This window comes from Mobula birostris, chromosome 7 (assembly GCF_030028105.1).
Source record: "Mobula birostris isolate sMobBir1 chromosome 7, sMobBir1.hap1, whole genome shotgun sequence".
NCBI classification, from domain to species: Eukaryota; Metazoa; Chordata; class Chondrichthyes; order Myliobatiformes; family Myliobatidae; genus Mobula; species Mobula birostris.
In genome coordinates this window covers 151,712,722-151,728,578 of record NC_092376.1, presented here as the reverse complement: position 1 = coordinate 151,728,578, position 15,857 = coordinate 151,712,722, and the positions used below count along the sequence as shown (strand labels likewise).

The following is a 15,857-nucleotide window of genomic DNA, read 5'->3' as shown; positions in this document are numbered from 1 at the left end:
TGAATTTAAGGCTTATTGTAGACAATTCACTCTTTGCAATACTTTCATATAATTCACTTAAACATAAACCAGTTAATTGAATACAGTTTGAAAATGTTACAATATTTTAATGAAATTAGTCAATTGTTTTAGATTAGTTAAATTATTCAGTTGGATTTTCATGACTATGAGCATCCCATGCAATTGAGCCCATGTTAATCTTAATACCCTTCAGTAGCTGAAGGGTGGTGTGGTGCATTTGATAAGGTTGCACACAAGTTAATCAAACAGTAAGCACATTGAACTAGCATGGATTGAAAAATGGTAATTGGCTATAAAGCAAAGATGGAGAATAAGCATCCTTCTCAACTTGGTAGGTATTGCTGTAGGAAACCAGAGGAATTGTTGCTAGGGTTGTGGAATTTCAATTTACAGTAATGATTTGGCTGCAGGAATAATTTTCATGTTAATAATAAACTTGATGGGATTGTGAGGATGCATGCTGTAAAGAACCTTCAAAGAGATATGGATAAGCTAAATGCCAGAACAGGAACATGGCCAGATAAAATACAACGTGAAAAATGTAAAGTTAACTATATAACAAAAATAACCATTTGTTAAATAGGAGCTTGGCTATCATTGATGGTCAAAGGGACCCAATTGTACTTGCACATAATTTTCTGGAAAGTAACAGGCAGAAATGCTGCAAACGCTTGAGAGATTAAAATGATATGTTAGTCTTTAGGGAAATGTGTAGATTCCTCAAGAGAAGTGTTGCACACGATCTTGGTCTCCTTAAGATATGCTACCTTAGAGGGAGTGTGGGGGGCGGTGGGTGGTGTGGAAATCACTGGACTAGTATTAGACATGGCAACTTCGACAAAGATTAACTGGGATTAAAAGTTTTAGATTTGAGAAGAATGAGGCCATTTCACAATAGTGCAAACACAATTCCTTAAACGCTCATCAGGCTGAATGTTTCCCCTGGCTGGAGAGTACAGGATAAGGTAGTGATGAAACCTTAGAATTCTCTACTACAGCTCAACAAGTTGCACATTACTGGATCTTCATGACACAGTTTGCAATATGATAGAAAATGACACTGAAGGAGAAGACCAGACAATTTTAAATGGTACAGCAAGCCTGAAGGTCCTCAAAGCCAATTCCTACAGCCATTGTTTGTGTTTTATTGTTTTACTGGGCCATACATTTGTTTATTTTAACTCAGAGCCGAGAAGGTTCATGTCATTTTTATGACTGATGAATAGAGTATGGTAGCTCTCCAAAAGGATAAGGCAGCACAAATTACAAGACAGAAGTTCGGTGGGAAATGCAAGACTTTCCATAAATCTCTTCACCAACGTTTATTTAACAATTAACATTGATACTGTGTCTCAGCAGGTCTATGAACATTTAAATTACAAACATAGTTGCAATGTTTAACTAGTTCTGATGTGAGGGATTCTAAGTTTCAGATAGGCTCCAATGGTCAGACTCAGGTTCCTGCATAACTTCCAGGGTTTGAATATGAATTGGGTAGGAAGCTTAAAGAAAAACCACCCTGAAAAATCAGCACTATTACAAATTCGTTTCACATCCACTAATCCATCTAAAAAGTTACACGTAAACTCGCTAATCACTGCAGGGAGCTGTCCCTTGGTTGAGTTGCAAATTAAGTTCCAGTGCTGTTACATTTGATTTGACAAGTCTGTGCATATAACAATGAACTGTTTAAAACAGAGTTACCTCTTCTTGGAGTGCAGCTCCATGTACAAAAAGCTTCCTGGGTGCTTTCTTTTCCAACCATCCTTCTGCCATCAACAAGCATATTCCAAGCAAGCAAAGAAATGGCCACCACACTTTGGACTTCATTGGATCTAGTATGTCGGAAAGGCAACAGTCACAATTTGCTCTGGTTGTTTTAATTTTAAACAAAGACTTGCTTTGATTTCACTTGACTCAAATGATTATGCCGAAACATGTTCAAAATAAACAGAAGGCTAGAGATCAAGTGCCTACAGAGGTATTAATTGTTGCAGGATGGCATGTGCATGCACCCTTGACATGAGCATACCACTTGAAATTTCAATACTGCCCAATAGCTTCAGACATTACTGAAATTATCCACAAGATACTGTAGCTGTTCTTCCTTGAAATGCACAAATAAAAATGAGCATGATAGGAGAACTCTTATAGGCAAGCAATCTGGGCCGAGGTGGTGTTGGGCCAAGTGGTAGATTTCATTGAAAGGGTGGGGGAGGGCAGGTGTTGCCAAAAGGGAGCAGGTATGGAACTGCTGATTGAGAAGGTCTTGCTATGGAGGGTGTTGTGAAGGGGGAAGTAGTAGCAGAAAAGTTGTTAATTAAAATAATTTGTCCTGTCTGTAATGAGTTCCCACTGCTGCACTGGCACAAGGATGCCGTTTGTAATGTCTTTGCTTCAGAGCAAGCATTCTGATGAAAACTAGTCTGAGCTAAGAATATTCAATGGCAGGTGCATGTCAGAAAAACTCTCTCTCATTGCGTGGGGAGTGACATTATGCGTGTTTATCTAAAATACCCCCTCCCCCTCTCGGTGGTAAAGGAGAGTTGAAGAACTCCAAACAAAAACAACACAGCAGACTAACATCATAATCAGCTAGCTGCTTTGTTAGTCTCCCCTCTCGCTGTGGAAAAGGGAGAGAGAGAACCTGCAGAATGTCAAATTGTCAGGTGAGCAATTAGCTTTTGTTGGACTGAAGATCATGGTCTATCTGGGAGCTTTGCTACTGCTTGCTTGGTGTGTGGTGGGTGCTGATGCTTCCTGTTGAAATAAGTGTGCATGTATTTTGGGTGTGGGAAGGGTTGATGCTTTGTGTGGGGGGGGGGGGGGAGGAGAACAGGGGCCTTTATGGTTCCAACATTTTACTGCCATTCTTTAGGGTTCTCTTCTGTTTTAATTGATGTCTGAAAGCCAAGAGTTTCAGGTTGTATACTGCATGCATTCTCTGATATTAAATGGAACTATTGAAATTTCCTGGCATTCAATTGAAAACCAATGTCTTCCATTCCAGGAAAACAACTGACACTTGTACATATTATTCCAACTAGATTCTATACAAAGGTTTTAAGAAGCATATCAAAAGAGATGCCGAGAAGTTTGGGAAAGCAACTTTGGAGTTTGGAGCCCAACAGCTGAAGTGATTGAGTCATAAATTTTAAGAATGGTTAATTATAAGCATAAACAAGGATGTGTGAAAGAACCAATTTTAAAGTTTTAAATTTTAAAGTAAAATACAGTCAGCCCTCTGTATCCGTGGATTCCACATCAGCAGATTCAACCAACCGCAGATTGGGATCAGAAAAAAAAACGGAAATTCTCTCTCCAGCACTTGTTGTTTGAGTACTGTTTGCCTTGCGTCTCGTTCGTTACTTGTGTTGTGAGTGAGAGGAAGGAGCTTAAGGCTAGTAAGGGATGGCTGGGTAGCTATGTAAAGTGCTACAGCCTCAAGAACTTAAAGATCGAGAGAATCAGCATCAGCGTTCCCAGAACAGCTGTGCTGGTTGCGTTTGTACTAAGCATGTAGAGACTTTTTTTGTCATTATTCCCTAACAACTACTTACATAGTATTTACATTGTATTAGGTATTATAAGTAATCCAGAGATTATTTAAAGTATACGGGAGGATGTGCGTAGGTTATATGCAAATACTATGCTATTTTATATATGGGACTTGAGCATCCATGAAATTTGGTATCCATGGGGGATCCCAGAACCAAGCCCCCGCAGATACAGAGGGCGGACTGTAAATGGTACGCTAAATACTCAAAATATGTAAACCAACAAGTCTTAGAGAGAGAATGGCATAGTGAGTCAGATAAAGTGCCAGTAGTGATCTGGCAGAGTGGAAATAAAATACAATTACAGAATAACATCTATCATTAAAGTTGCATGTTGCTACATCACCACAATATACAAGAATGAGTCACCACCTTGGGAGTCAGTACTGAACCTAGAATAGTTAGGATCCTTCCACATGATTTGCTACTCCACTATTAAAGGAGAAATAGATTTAGCTGGTGGTCTCCATGGATAGTGTGGTTCGGTCTAGCTGCATTCCATGAACATTTCAAAATTAGTGTGGGAAACAATGATTCAGTAGTTATAGAATGAATCAATTAGATGCACTTTGAACTGGAATTCATGGCAAACAGAAAAAGCTTCAATCGACCTTCCTTACAGCTCATTTTGAGTTCAAACAGTTGAGCATCTGTGTCAGATACCATGCCAATTAAAGAATAGCAGGGAAGCAATTTACAGGTGAAAATATGATTTTCCCAGTAATCAGCAGGATAGAGAGAAAGTTGACTTTGTGATCTTTTAAAGAGACAAGCAAAAAGGTAAAGGCAAAGCAATTTGCCAGAGCACTCCATGATCCACAGCAGATGAACCACAAAATGAGAGTAAGCTTAGAGCACAGAAGTATAGTGTTGACAGTGATAACTGACTGGAATTTATAGAAGATAGGCTTGAGGGTGGATATGGAGAACTTAAGCTGCTTCACTGAGGCATGAGGAACCAGTGGAACATCACAACATTAAATATAGGCATGGGCTGGATGGGATTGAATGATACAGACAAATATTAAGTGTAAAATAAAACTTACATCTAGCAACTCATTGATAAATTTGAATTAAAGTGCATTCTTATATCAGCATATTAAAATGAGTCAGATTCCTAGACACCACAAGACCAAAGTTCAATTAAACTCAATTTTCTTATATAAAGTTATTGTGTTGAATTCACTTGAAAATGCTCCTTAAAAACTAATGCCTAGACTTTAAATAAACCATCATTCTATAGGAATTCTGGTAAACAATGTTTTAGTTTCATTGAAGTACAAGGGCATAATTTAGAACATTTTTATTCTTACCCACTTTGAATCCACCCATGCCCCTTATCTGGAAAGGGCTGGTCCATGGAGAAGAAAGTCTTAGAAGGGCACAGGCTTAAGTGAAGCATGTATGGATTTTTAAACAGGAATAATTTTACAAAACAGATTTCCTATACACTTCGTGGGAATTATATACCTTTTAAAATTTAAAATATGCTCTCCATACAGAGAGGTACTGCGCTATATTATGCAAAAAGAATCACATTGCAACCCAAGGAAGCCCAACTTCTCCTTGAAATATGCTTGCAAATTTGTGTCCCAAATCCCATTACAGAAAAATTGCAAACGTAGAAGATTCTTAATAATCCGCAGTTTAGCCAGATAATTAACTTCAAACTAACTTATCTATAGATATTCTCATTTATTCTTTCTAGAGATTTTGTTCTTTCTAGATTAGAACTTATTTTAACCCCACTCATTAAAGCTACAAAGCAGGTTGTTGTACACCGCCGGCCTCTCTGTAGTTGCCATTGAAACAAAACGCGGAGATCAAACAATGTTCGGTGACTGAAATTCGAAAGATGATTTTAAGATCACCAAACACACGAGTCCAATAGAATTCATTTTAAATTAATAATTAAATCAAGGTCAATTAAATTTTGCACTTTTTAAAAAAAAATAGCAAACAAAAACAAATTATTCACATCGCCTCCTGGTTACAAACAAAAAAAAAAGGCTCCCGAGTACTTCACGGGTAAACAGCGCCACTAAACTCCACAGCACCGCTATCTCCCGTTCCTAGCTGTCGTGGAACAAGGTTTGGCGAAGAGCAGGAGGAAGTGAAAAATAAAATAAAATAGAACTTAGTCAAATGCTGTTGGTACTGTCATGCTGAGGGAAAGCGTTGATGAACTCACAGAAAATAGTGCCGTATGGCAATAAAATTCTATCAACACGGTCAACAGCTTAAAAGCAAACTATACCACAGTTGGAATGAATGACGTTCTTAGAAAATGCGCTATAGTATAATGTGCTATCGGTTTTCAATAGCGAAGGCTCAAAAGCGTATGGGACCTAGTCCAAGTCAGGATCGCGGTAAAGGTACAACACAATCAAGGATATGCTTGCATTCTACACCAACACATGTTGTCTACTCAGCGTAGCAGCTCAAAATCTTGATGCGCATCTACAATTTAAAGTCTACGGTCTACTTTTTACTTTATGGTGTTGTGTGCAAGTGTTAAGTAGGATTACAGTTGCTGAAGCGGAGAAGACAGGATTGGATTTCAGCATTGATATATGGATAGTTCATAGGGGGCTCCAACCTTACAGCACCAGACTCTCCACAATCAACTCCGGCTTATCCCGACACCAACACTAAGGCGAGACTTAAACTTGCCCTTCGCACCGTAAAAAGCAAGTGCAACATTCATATTGCGCCTGCGCACGGTTAGGGAAGCCGCTTCACAAAAGGACAAAGTGTAACCTGAACGGCATTTTTAATTGGCTGCTCTCGACTTATTTAGATTTGACCTGACAATACAAAATCCTAAATTATGCTCGGGTATTGTTTATCGGCAGACTCAAGCCGTAATTTCCAAAGAGCTGATAAAAAACGATCGCATGAAATTTTAAAACACATCAGACGTGCCTGCATATGTACCCAATTACTCTAATTGACAAACGACACCCTGGAATAAAGCCGTTTAACTCAAAAGGTTTCCCATTTCAAACGTATCAGCCGTGGCTAGTCATTAATTATGGTGGGCGAAAAATTGTTTGCGTTGAGGGTTCCGCTCAGTTTTGTGGGCAGTGAACACCGTCTAGTTAACTTGACCGGTGAGCACAGTTCAGCGCAGCATCTGCACAGCACTTTACAAGCTGCAGGTGCAAACCGGTATTGCGCCACACTCTGCGCAGAGTCAGGAAAGCTGTGTTTCACCAAAGAACAAAACTACAATTAATATTCACCGGAACTTGTGAGTTAAAGCACCGGGAAGAAAACAACCCATTTGTGAATGGCTCCTCTTTCATCCTTCAAAGAACACTTGGGACAGGTAGACTAATGCCTTTCCAAATACTCATTCAAGAAACATTCACAGTCATAGCAGCTCGCTGTAGAAGATGCTGAAAATAGTGTTGGCATTCAGCGACACATGCAGTACCAAACGGAAGTAGTGGAGATTTAGTAGTTCTAAAAGTTGCTGCAGTTTCTCGGGGTAATTGAGAAGAAAATTATGAATACCAAACTCGGCTGTTCGCTCTCAGTCTGCTGAGAGATAAATACAACAGTCCGGGCCAAAAAAAGAGAAATCCACAGAGTGCAAGGGTTTCTGATTTCTTGCTTAAAAATATCATTTAAAGCGGAGTCGTTTTCTGCATCTGCGACACATGTGGACAAATACATTAAAGTTAATAAGCCTGCATTTTATCAAAGTATGCCGCAAGGAAAACCTTCCCTATGGAGGCAGCTAGCGGATGACACAACGGGTATAATAGTTTAGAAATGTCAACGGCACCAGCTGGATAAAGCAAACGCGCGTGGGGCGAATATCGCTCGTTTTCTAAGAGCAACTCAAATCAAACCATTTAAAGACAGGTTCAGAACTAGCGAGGGCAAGCAAGTTCCCTCGGGGAAAAACAGTTGGCCCTTTCTGCGGCGTCCGATCACAGCCACATCCAATTTGCATTTAAAAATAACTGAAAGTCATTGGCATGAATTATTCAAATAGAAATGCATCAATTATAGCAGGGGAAAAGAAGGGGGGTATTCTTCAATTAACCCTTTCTGAGACTGGATTGCTTTTGGAACCGACCAACCTTAATGGACAGAATGTCTTCTGTATTATTCTGTGGTTCTAGCGGGAACAGTGTCCTCTGTAGTTTGGACGCTCAGAGAAACGCTTCCGCGGTTCTGCTTAGAGTTAGACTTTTGAATTATTAGCCATTCCCAGTGCTCCGTGAGACTCGTGCATCGCAAGTCAAATAATGTTCTCTAGCGGGTGAAACAACGATAAGTCTATCGCAGCCATCTGTCTCTTTATCGTAACAGAAATACGTTAAAAGAATGCAGAAAAGCCAGATGCAGCGATGACAATTGCATTGCCGAGTTTTACCTGCAACAGCCCGCAGTCACGGGAGAAATCCGAGACCGGCAGCCACAACTGAGGCAAAGAAAATGTTAACGAGTCCTCGCTCACTGCCCAAGAAGTGCTCCGGGTCTAACGGAGACCTGTACGCGGCGAGCAACCTGCTTTAGGCTCGGGGTCGATATCACCAGCAGCATCAACACCACGCTTCGCAGCAGCAGTTCCCACCTCCACTCTTCATCTTTATGCTAACACGCGACACGGCTCCGACACACCCACGAGTGCATGCCAACCAATGACCGCAGTACCTCGTGTTTCTCTGTATCTGCGTGTACCCTGCTTCGCAACTTATCCGCAGGCCGGCGCTCCCCTGTCTTTGGGGGTCAATTCTCGACCAGTCAAAGCTATTTGAAGAACAAGTGGATAACTAATTAATTCTAATATCCTACCATTCTGAATTTACAAGATGCATTGGATCAATGAATTCATAATCTATCTAATGTACAAAGACAGGCTTGCTGAAGTTTTATTGATTTTTACGAACCCTCCTAATCCAGATTTCATATATTTTCCAAAACTGCATTTGATGGTAGACACCTGCAGTCATGATTGGAAATACTGCAGTCAGTTCTAACAACATCATCTCCAACCCCATCACCGCTCATAATACTTGCTGGAATATATGGCAAGATATCAACTTCTACCAAAACTTGTTGGACAAAAGAAAAGTTTATTGCTCAAAATCCATTGCATTGCTCATTTTGTATCTCGAAGAACCATTGTTTAGTAACTGTATCTACGTTTGTTGGATTTAGTTAGATGTACTATAATAATTAGTTTAAATTTAACAGGGTTTAGGAGATTTTTTAAAAGACAGACTTTATTATCCATTACCTTTGGAAATGAATGCATAAACTCTGTATATTATTTAATGACTTTCACAATATCACAATGACAAAGTGGCAAATAATCTGCTGGATAGCATTGATTTAGGGACAAATATCTCCCTGAGAACTGAAGAGTTCAATTTTTTTAATTGTGCCATGAGATATTTCTTCTATGGGGTCTTGGTTTAATGTTATAAGGTATTTTAAGAGACCCTTGAATAGGTACATGGAGCTTAGAAAAATAGAGGGCTATGGGTAATCCTAGGTAATTTCTATAATAAGTACATGTTTGGCACAGCATTTTGGGCTGATGGGTCTGTATTGTGCTGTAGGTTTTCTATGTTATTTTCAAAAGGCATAATTGCCTCAAAATGTCTTTAAAGGTGTACACTATATGTTCAGTTGCTGAATAGATGTACAGAATTGTAAAATTAATAGACTTTTGGGCACTTATGGAATTATGATAAGTTAAACAAGTCAGTGGACCAGCCATAATATTGAATGGAAGACCAGCTTGATGTACTGCTCAGTGTACTTTTTCTCCCATTTCTGGTGTTATGCATTAAGCCTTCAGAATGATACTTACATCAGGATCAGCTTTAATATCACTAGAAAATGTTGTGAAATGTGTTTTGCAGGACCAGTAAATTGCAATAGATAATAATACAAAAAATAAATTGCAATAATTATATATAAAAAAGAAAATTAAATTAAATAAGCAGTGCAAAGGTAGAGGAAAAGATACCGAGGTAGTTTTTATGGGTTCACTGTCCATTCAGAAATCTGATGGTGGAAGGGAAGAAGCTGTTCCTGAAACACTAAGTGTGTGTATTTGGCTCCCGTACCTCCTCCTTGGTGGCCACACTGAGAGCGGGCATGTCCTGGTTGATCGGTGACCTTAATGATGGATGCCGCCTTTCTGAGGCATCACCTTTTGAAGGTGTCCTGGATGCTGGGAAGCTGGTGCCCATGGTGGAGTTGGCAGAGTTAACAACTTTCTGCAGCTGTTTTCCGCTCCTGTGCAGTGTTCCCTCCATCCCAGATGGTACTGCAACCAGTTAGAATACTCTCCACGATACATCAGTACAAATTTGCAGTGTCTGACTCAACCTTCTGACTCGAGACAATGCCGCAGAGAAATGGGCTCACTTTTGATTCCCAGGTGGCTAAAAAGCTTTCTGATACTCCGATTACAAGAAATCCCATCAAGCTGTCAAACCAGGATTGTATCATATCATTGCTTTTTTTTGTAGCATCGAAGAAAATTGGAGACAATAATTATTCTTTGATTATCCTGGCACATTGTAACAACAGAATACAGGGGAAGAAGAACAGTGTATTAGACACTTTATTCTGATTTGGACAAGCAGCTTTGAGAACAGCTCATTCAGCTTCAACATTGACTGTGCAATATGATCACTCACTGCTCTTAATTGTGTAGTCTTGATGTGCCATTTATCTCAATCAAATGGACAGCATGGCAAAATAGGTTAGCAAAGTCTTTTTAGCTTCTGGGACCTTGGTTCAATTCAACTCTGACTGTTAAGATATAATTTTCCATTTTCATTTAGTTGTAGAGGTCCCATCTGCAAAGGATTTGAGTAAAACTATGAGAAACCGAAGCATAGAAATGCCATAATATGTCACATATTGATAACATCACTTGTGATAGTTGTAAGGATGGTTTATGCAGACAGTTGGAAACATATTCAAGCTGGACAGAATGTGTACTTCAGTCATGTTATCCGTTGGGTTAATACATGTAGTGGATAAATCTTTGGTTTTGTATGCAACTCTTGTTATGCCCAATGAAAAAACTAGCAAATATTTCAATGTCTAATTCCCACATTTTTCATTCAGATCTGAAGGATCCACCAGAAAAACTCAGTGGCAGGTCACCATAACCAATTGGATTAGTTTGCAAGAATATGGTATCTCGTACCTGATGACAGTAAACTGTAGAATTGTCCCTTAAGCAACTTCACAACACAGACACTCTGCTCCACCCATGCACTTATTGAAACAAATTTATTTACCATTCACCTTGCACCATAAAGAAACATTAAGACATTTAATCATCATTAATGTTTCATCTTTCAATTATACCTTGAGTTTCAAGAATATCCCGTAATCATATCATAGTCCATTATTAAACGTTAGTCTTAAGTATTAAATTCACAAAAAGGACATAGGTATTTTATATTAAAAAAGTCAGACAAATAGGAAGCTACTAAAAAATGGCCATATTATCCCATAAAGTTTTGAGGAAATAAACTGAGTTCCAAAACATAAACACAGGTCAATTAAGAAAACAACATTTTTGTAATTACGGTATATAGCTCCTTTAACATAGAAAAATATTCTATAATGCTTCACAGTGGTTCAAGTTGCTGACACTGGCCTTAGTGAGATCAAAAACATGCTGAAATAGGTGGGCTTAAAAACAATTTAGAGGAGAAAAGGGAAATATAGTAGAAGGGAGGCTTAAACTCTAGATAATTGAATGCAAGCCAAGATAAAAGATGTACTGACAAGAAGTGATTTACAAAATAGATGAGCATATTAAATCACACTCTCAATGAAGCAGTAGCCAAAATAAATCAGCTAACATAAGGAATGAGGAGTATGAGTAAGTTCATGGAGAGGAGAGTTTTAAAGAGTGGGCTGAATGTAGGATACTCTCGAGGAAAGCATCTTTACATCTGGAGATAGCAAAGCCAAGTTTGAGTGTTCCAGTGCCAAGCCAGGCTGACACACAAATAATGAAATAGAAGTTGCTATAATAAGATAGTTAGGGTAATGGCGTTCAAAATTAATTAGTCATGAATGATGCAGCCATTTCAGGCCATGAGAAGAGCAGTTAAATATGAATAAGCAAAAGCTGCTGTATGTTTGTGTCATTCACTAATTTGGCTCATGACTGATTTGCTCTCAATATCCTTGACCAAAATTTGGCAATGAATTGTGTAACAAACAAGTATCTTGTTTCTGCATTGGTACAGACGGACTGCTGGGCATGTCCACAAGTATGCAATGAGCAAAACCTAGCACAGAAAAGACGCATCATTGTTTCTAATTACCATATTTAGTTTAACACTATCAGAGATATTCTCTTTGTCCTATCCATCCATCCCCACCTACTCTGCAGCTTTGAATTAAACAAATTCTTTCCTGTCTTTACCATGTTGATGAAGGATAGCAGACCTGAAATGTTACCTGTTGCTTCTCTTTTCACAGATGCTGTTTGACTTGCTGTTTCCAACAGGTTCTGTGTTTGTTTAAGATATCAACATAACCAATAATACTCCAAAAAATGAAAACAAACAAAAGACATCTTTAAAACAAACACAAAAGGAGGGTAAATTAAGAACATGGATTCATTGTCAAATTTGATAGCAAATAAGCAGAGATTAGGCAAGTGAAGCACAGGCAAAATGGGAAAGCATAAAAATAAAGCAGTTTAAAATTCCAGAAAATTATAATACAAATTATTAAGACTCTGTGCCTTCATTAACAGCAAATAAATAGTATTTAGCAATTATTACATTAAACGAATATATACATTTTATTAATAAATACAGTACTTTTTTCTAAATATCAGCAGCAGGTTTGGTTCATATCTACTGTATGCACAGGATTTTTTACTCTAAGAGTTTTGTTGTAGGGTCAAATTCTGACTCACACTAAAGGCATTAGAGTTTCTGTCGCAACAAATTTCGATCTAGTGTCAGTTTATTGCCTCGATCTCAAAGTCCCTTCTATGGTTTCGAATTCTTCAATGGTCTTACTGTCCATAATCTCCATCAATCCTCAACTCACAAGGATTTCCTCCAAATTTCCCTTCTTGAACAGCCAATATCTTCTCCATAGGCCCCAGGCTCCACATTACCTTCCCAAACCTTTCCCAGTTTCACCCTTCTTTGCATTAACCAAGATTTCAATCAATTAACCTAACACAGGTAATCAAGGCTTACAAAAGATTTCTGTTCCTGATATTTATCTGTGAGACACCGTAGGCTGGACCTTCCCCTGGAGGCCCCCTCTGATGCCAGGAAGGGGTCCTGCCTTTCCTTTGGGATGAGGAGCATGGTTGCCAGTTATGAAGACTCCAGCTCGACCAGCCTGTCCCAGGGCAGTGTGACCTGGTGTTTACCCAGCAACATTAATACTATCTGGGATCAGAACTCCTTTGAGATGGATGCAGATTTGCCAGTGGGCTGGATGAGGCTGTGCAACATGTCAGGGACCTGTTTCTGGCACATTCCCACAGGGACCTCACAGTGAGAGTCACCAGCACCCATCAGCAAGCAGGAAGGTCCCAAAACCCTCTGCCACAACACAGTGCACCACCCGCTCAGAGGAGCCGCAGCTGACATTGAGTGGTTTCTCTGCAGACGATAAGTGCGACGATGCCAACATTTGGAAGCAGGAGCCAACCCCAACCGAGACTACATCATGAAGAAATCTGAGGGGACAATGTTACAATACATGTCCTAGAATCTTGAGGGGCCAGAGGATGAGGAAATTTGAAAAACATTCATCAAGGTTGAGGATTAGTCAAAATGCTTTGCAGTCCAGTCGCAGGGCTGGGTGGAGATGCTGGAGGATGTGCTGTCTCCGAAGAAGAGCAGTGTCACTATCAACAACTGCATCCGCCAGCTCTCTTACCACAGGAGCAACTTGCACAGCAGCACAGGAACCTGAGACAAGGGGAAGGAGATATTGCTGCTGTCGGAGAATATTTATTAATATGCAGGTAGATTTTGAAAATCAGGTTGATGCTGGATCCCAAGAACGGCAATTTGTAGATGGCTATGTATATATTTTAGAACGGCTCATAGTTGAGCCCACTAGGTGATCAGTTATTCTGGATTGAGTATTGTGCAGTGAAATTGAATTGATTAGAAAGCTTAAGGTAAAGGAAAGGGCTATCATACAAGGAACGTTTGATAGCTCTGGGTCTGTACTGGCTGGAATTCAGAAGGATGAGGGGGATCTCATTGAAATATTTCAAGTGTTGAAAGGCCTAGACAGAGTAGATGTGGAAAGGATGTTTCCCATGGGGGCAGAGTCTAGGACAAAAGGGCACAGCCTCATGATCAAGGAGTGTGCATTCAAAGTACAGATGCGAAAAATTTTCTTTAGCCAAAGGGTGGTGAGTTTGTGGAATTTGTTGCCTCATGCAGCTGTGGAGGCCAGGTTGTTGTGTGTATTTAAGGCAGAGATTGATAGGTTCTTGATTGGACAAGGCATCAAAGGTTATGGGGAGAAGGCCAGGAACTCGAGTTGAGGAGGAGATAGAAAAAAGGATCAGCCGTGATTGAATGGCAGAGCAGACTCAATGGGCCAGATGGCCTAATTCTGCTCTTATATCTTATGGTCTTATGGTCTAACCCTGAAGGGACAATAGTCATAATATGATAGAATTCACCCTGCAATTTGAAAAAGGAGAAGCTAAAGTCAGATGCATCAGCATTACAGTGGAGTAAATGGAATTACAGAAACATGAGAGAGGAGCTGGCCAAAATTGACTGTAAGGAAACGCTAGCAATGAATATGGCAGGGCAGCAATGGTTGGCATTTCTAGGAGCAATTCAGAGGCACAGGACACATAATTCCCAAAGAAGAAGAAGTATTCTAAAGATAGGATGATGCAGCTGTGGCTGATAATAGAAGTCAGAGCCAACATAAAAACCAAAGAGAGGGCATATAATAAAGCAAAAATTAGTGGGAAGTTAGTGAATTGGGAAGCTTTCAAAAACCAACAGAAGGCAACTAAAAAGTCATAAAGAAGGAAATGATGCAATATGGAGACAAGCTAGCCAATAATATTAAAGAGGATACCAAAAGTGTACCATGGAAGAAATTGAAGATGGAGGAGAACCAGAGGAAGGTGATGGGCAGAAGATAACCAGAATGGGAACCAGGAAAAGAGAGGAAGGAGGGGGGAAAATATTAGTGGAAGTTAGAGAAACCAAATATACTTTATAAACTAAGGTTCAGCATAACCTCATTCCTACTGTAATGTCAAGAATTCTCACTTCAAAAGAAATCAGCTTTCCGGACCAGCACTTGTAAAGACTTGTAACCATATATTCGCAGGAATGCACCCGTGCAAACCACTTCTCTGGATTAAAGTTTATCTGTCGTATAACTATTTATTTCATGTTAACTTAATTCAGAAGTCTGTTATCTACATTGTACATATATTCTCATATGCAAATTAAGGAAGTTATGATGAAAACAACCATATTTTGGTCATCTATGTATATATACAGCGTTCCAAAGGCCCAAGGTTGACAGACACCCCCATGCAGAATATAAAGCAAACACTCACCACAACTTTCTGCTCTGTCCTTCAAATACTTTAAATTCACCATTGGCCATTTCTCAAGGGCTTTAATTCACTAACAAGATTGTTAAAAGGCATTTTGTCAAATGCCTCTTGGAACTCCACAAACACAAATATCAGTTCTGCTGCCCTCATCAACACTGCCTTTGTTTCAAATGAAAATCAATCAAATTAGTCGAAAGCAATGTTTTGTTACCCAAATCTCACTGACTTCCATTCATTATTCATTTATTTTTAGCCTTCAAATTCATTCTTTTCAAAGTGCAAAACCATTCTTTTCGCAAGATTATTAAATCTCAAAGTTTGCCTGTTTGGTGGTTCCCAGATTTATCTCACGCCTTTTTATTCAAATAGATCTGTAACATCTTTCCATCATCCTGTAATCCAGCATCACCATCATATTCAGGAAGATTGTGGCCGCAACATTTGCTGCTTTCTTATTCCTCAGTAACCCAATGGCATTCTGTCCATAGCATGATCTTTATTACTTTGAGGACTGTCAATAAAATTCTCTGTAACTTCCTCTTTTCTACTGAAGACAGGTATAATATACTCAGCCTGCACTCCATTCGTACCCGTTACCTACTTAAGACAATCTTTCTGCTACTTAATCAGCCACCTTCTTCATTTGACAACGTATTTACCATTTATGTTTTCATTGAAAAATTAGATTTTTC

The 15,857-nt window shown here is 39.3% G+C and overlaps 1 protein-coding gene across 4 annotated transcripts in view; it reads right to left on the bottom strand.

The window, feature by feature from the left end:
* The window catches only part of LOC140200858 (follistatin-related protein 5-like), a 681,870-nt gene extending 673,753 nt beyond the window's left edge, over window positions 1-8,117 (bottom strand). For 2 of the 4 annotated variants that reach the window (XM_072264488.1, XM_072264491.1), the window contains exons 1-2: window positions 7,969-8,117; window positions 1,726-1,856 (exon numbers count right to left, since the gene is read on the bottom strand). In XM_072264488.1, the coding sequence (XP_072120589.1) occupies window positions 1,726-1,851 (126 nt within the window). In that variant the 5' untranslated portion in view covers window positions 1,852-1,856; window positions 7,969-8,117. Of the gene's footprint in view, window positions 1-1,725; window positions 1,857-4,891; window positions 4,901-6,177; window positions 6,259-7,968 lie in introns of those variants that run through there. The other 2 variants (XM_072264489.1, XM_072264490.1) reach the window with 2 other exon arrangements.
* Window positions 8,118-15,857: the final 7,740 nt, after the last annotated feature.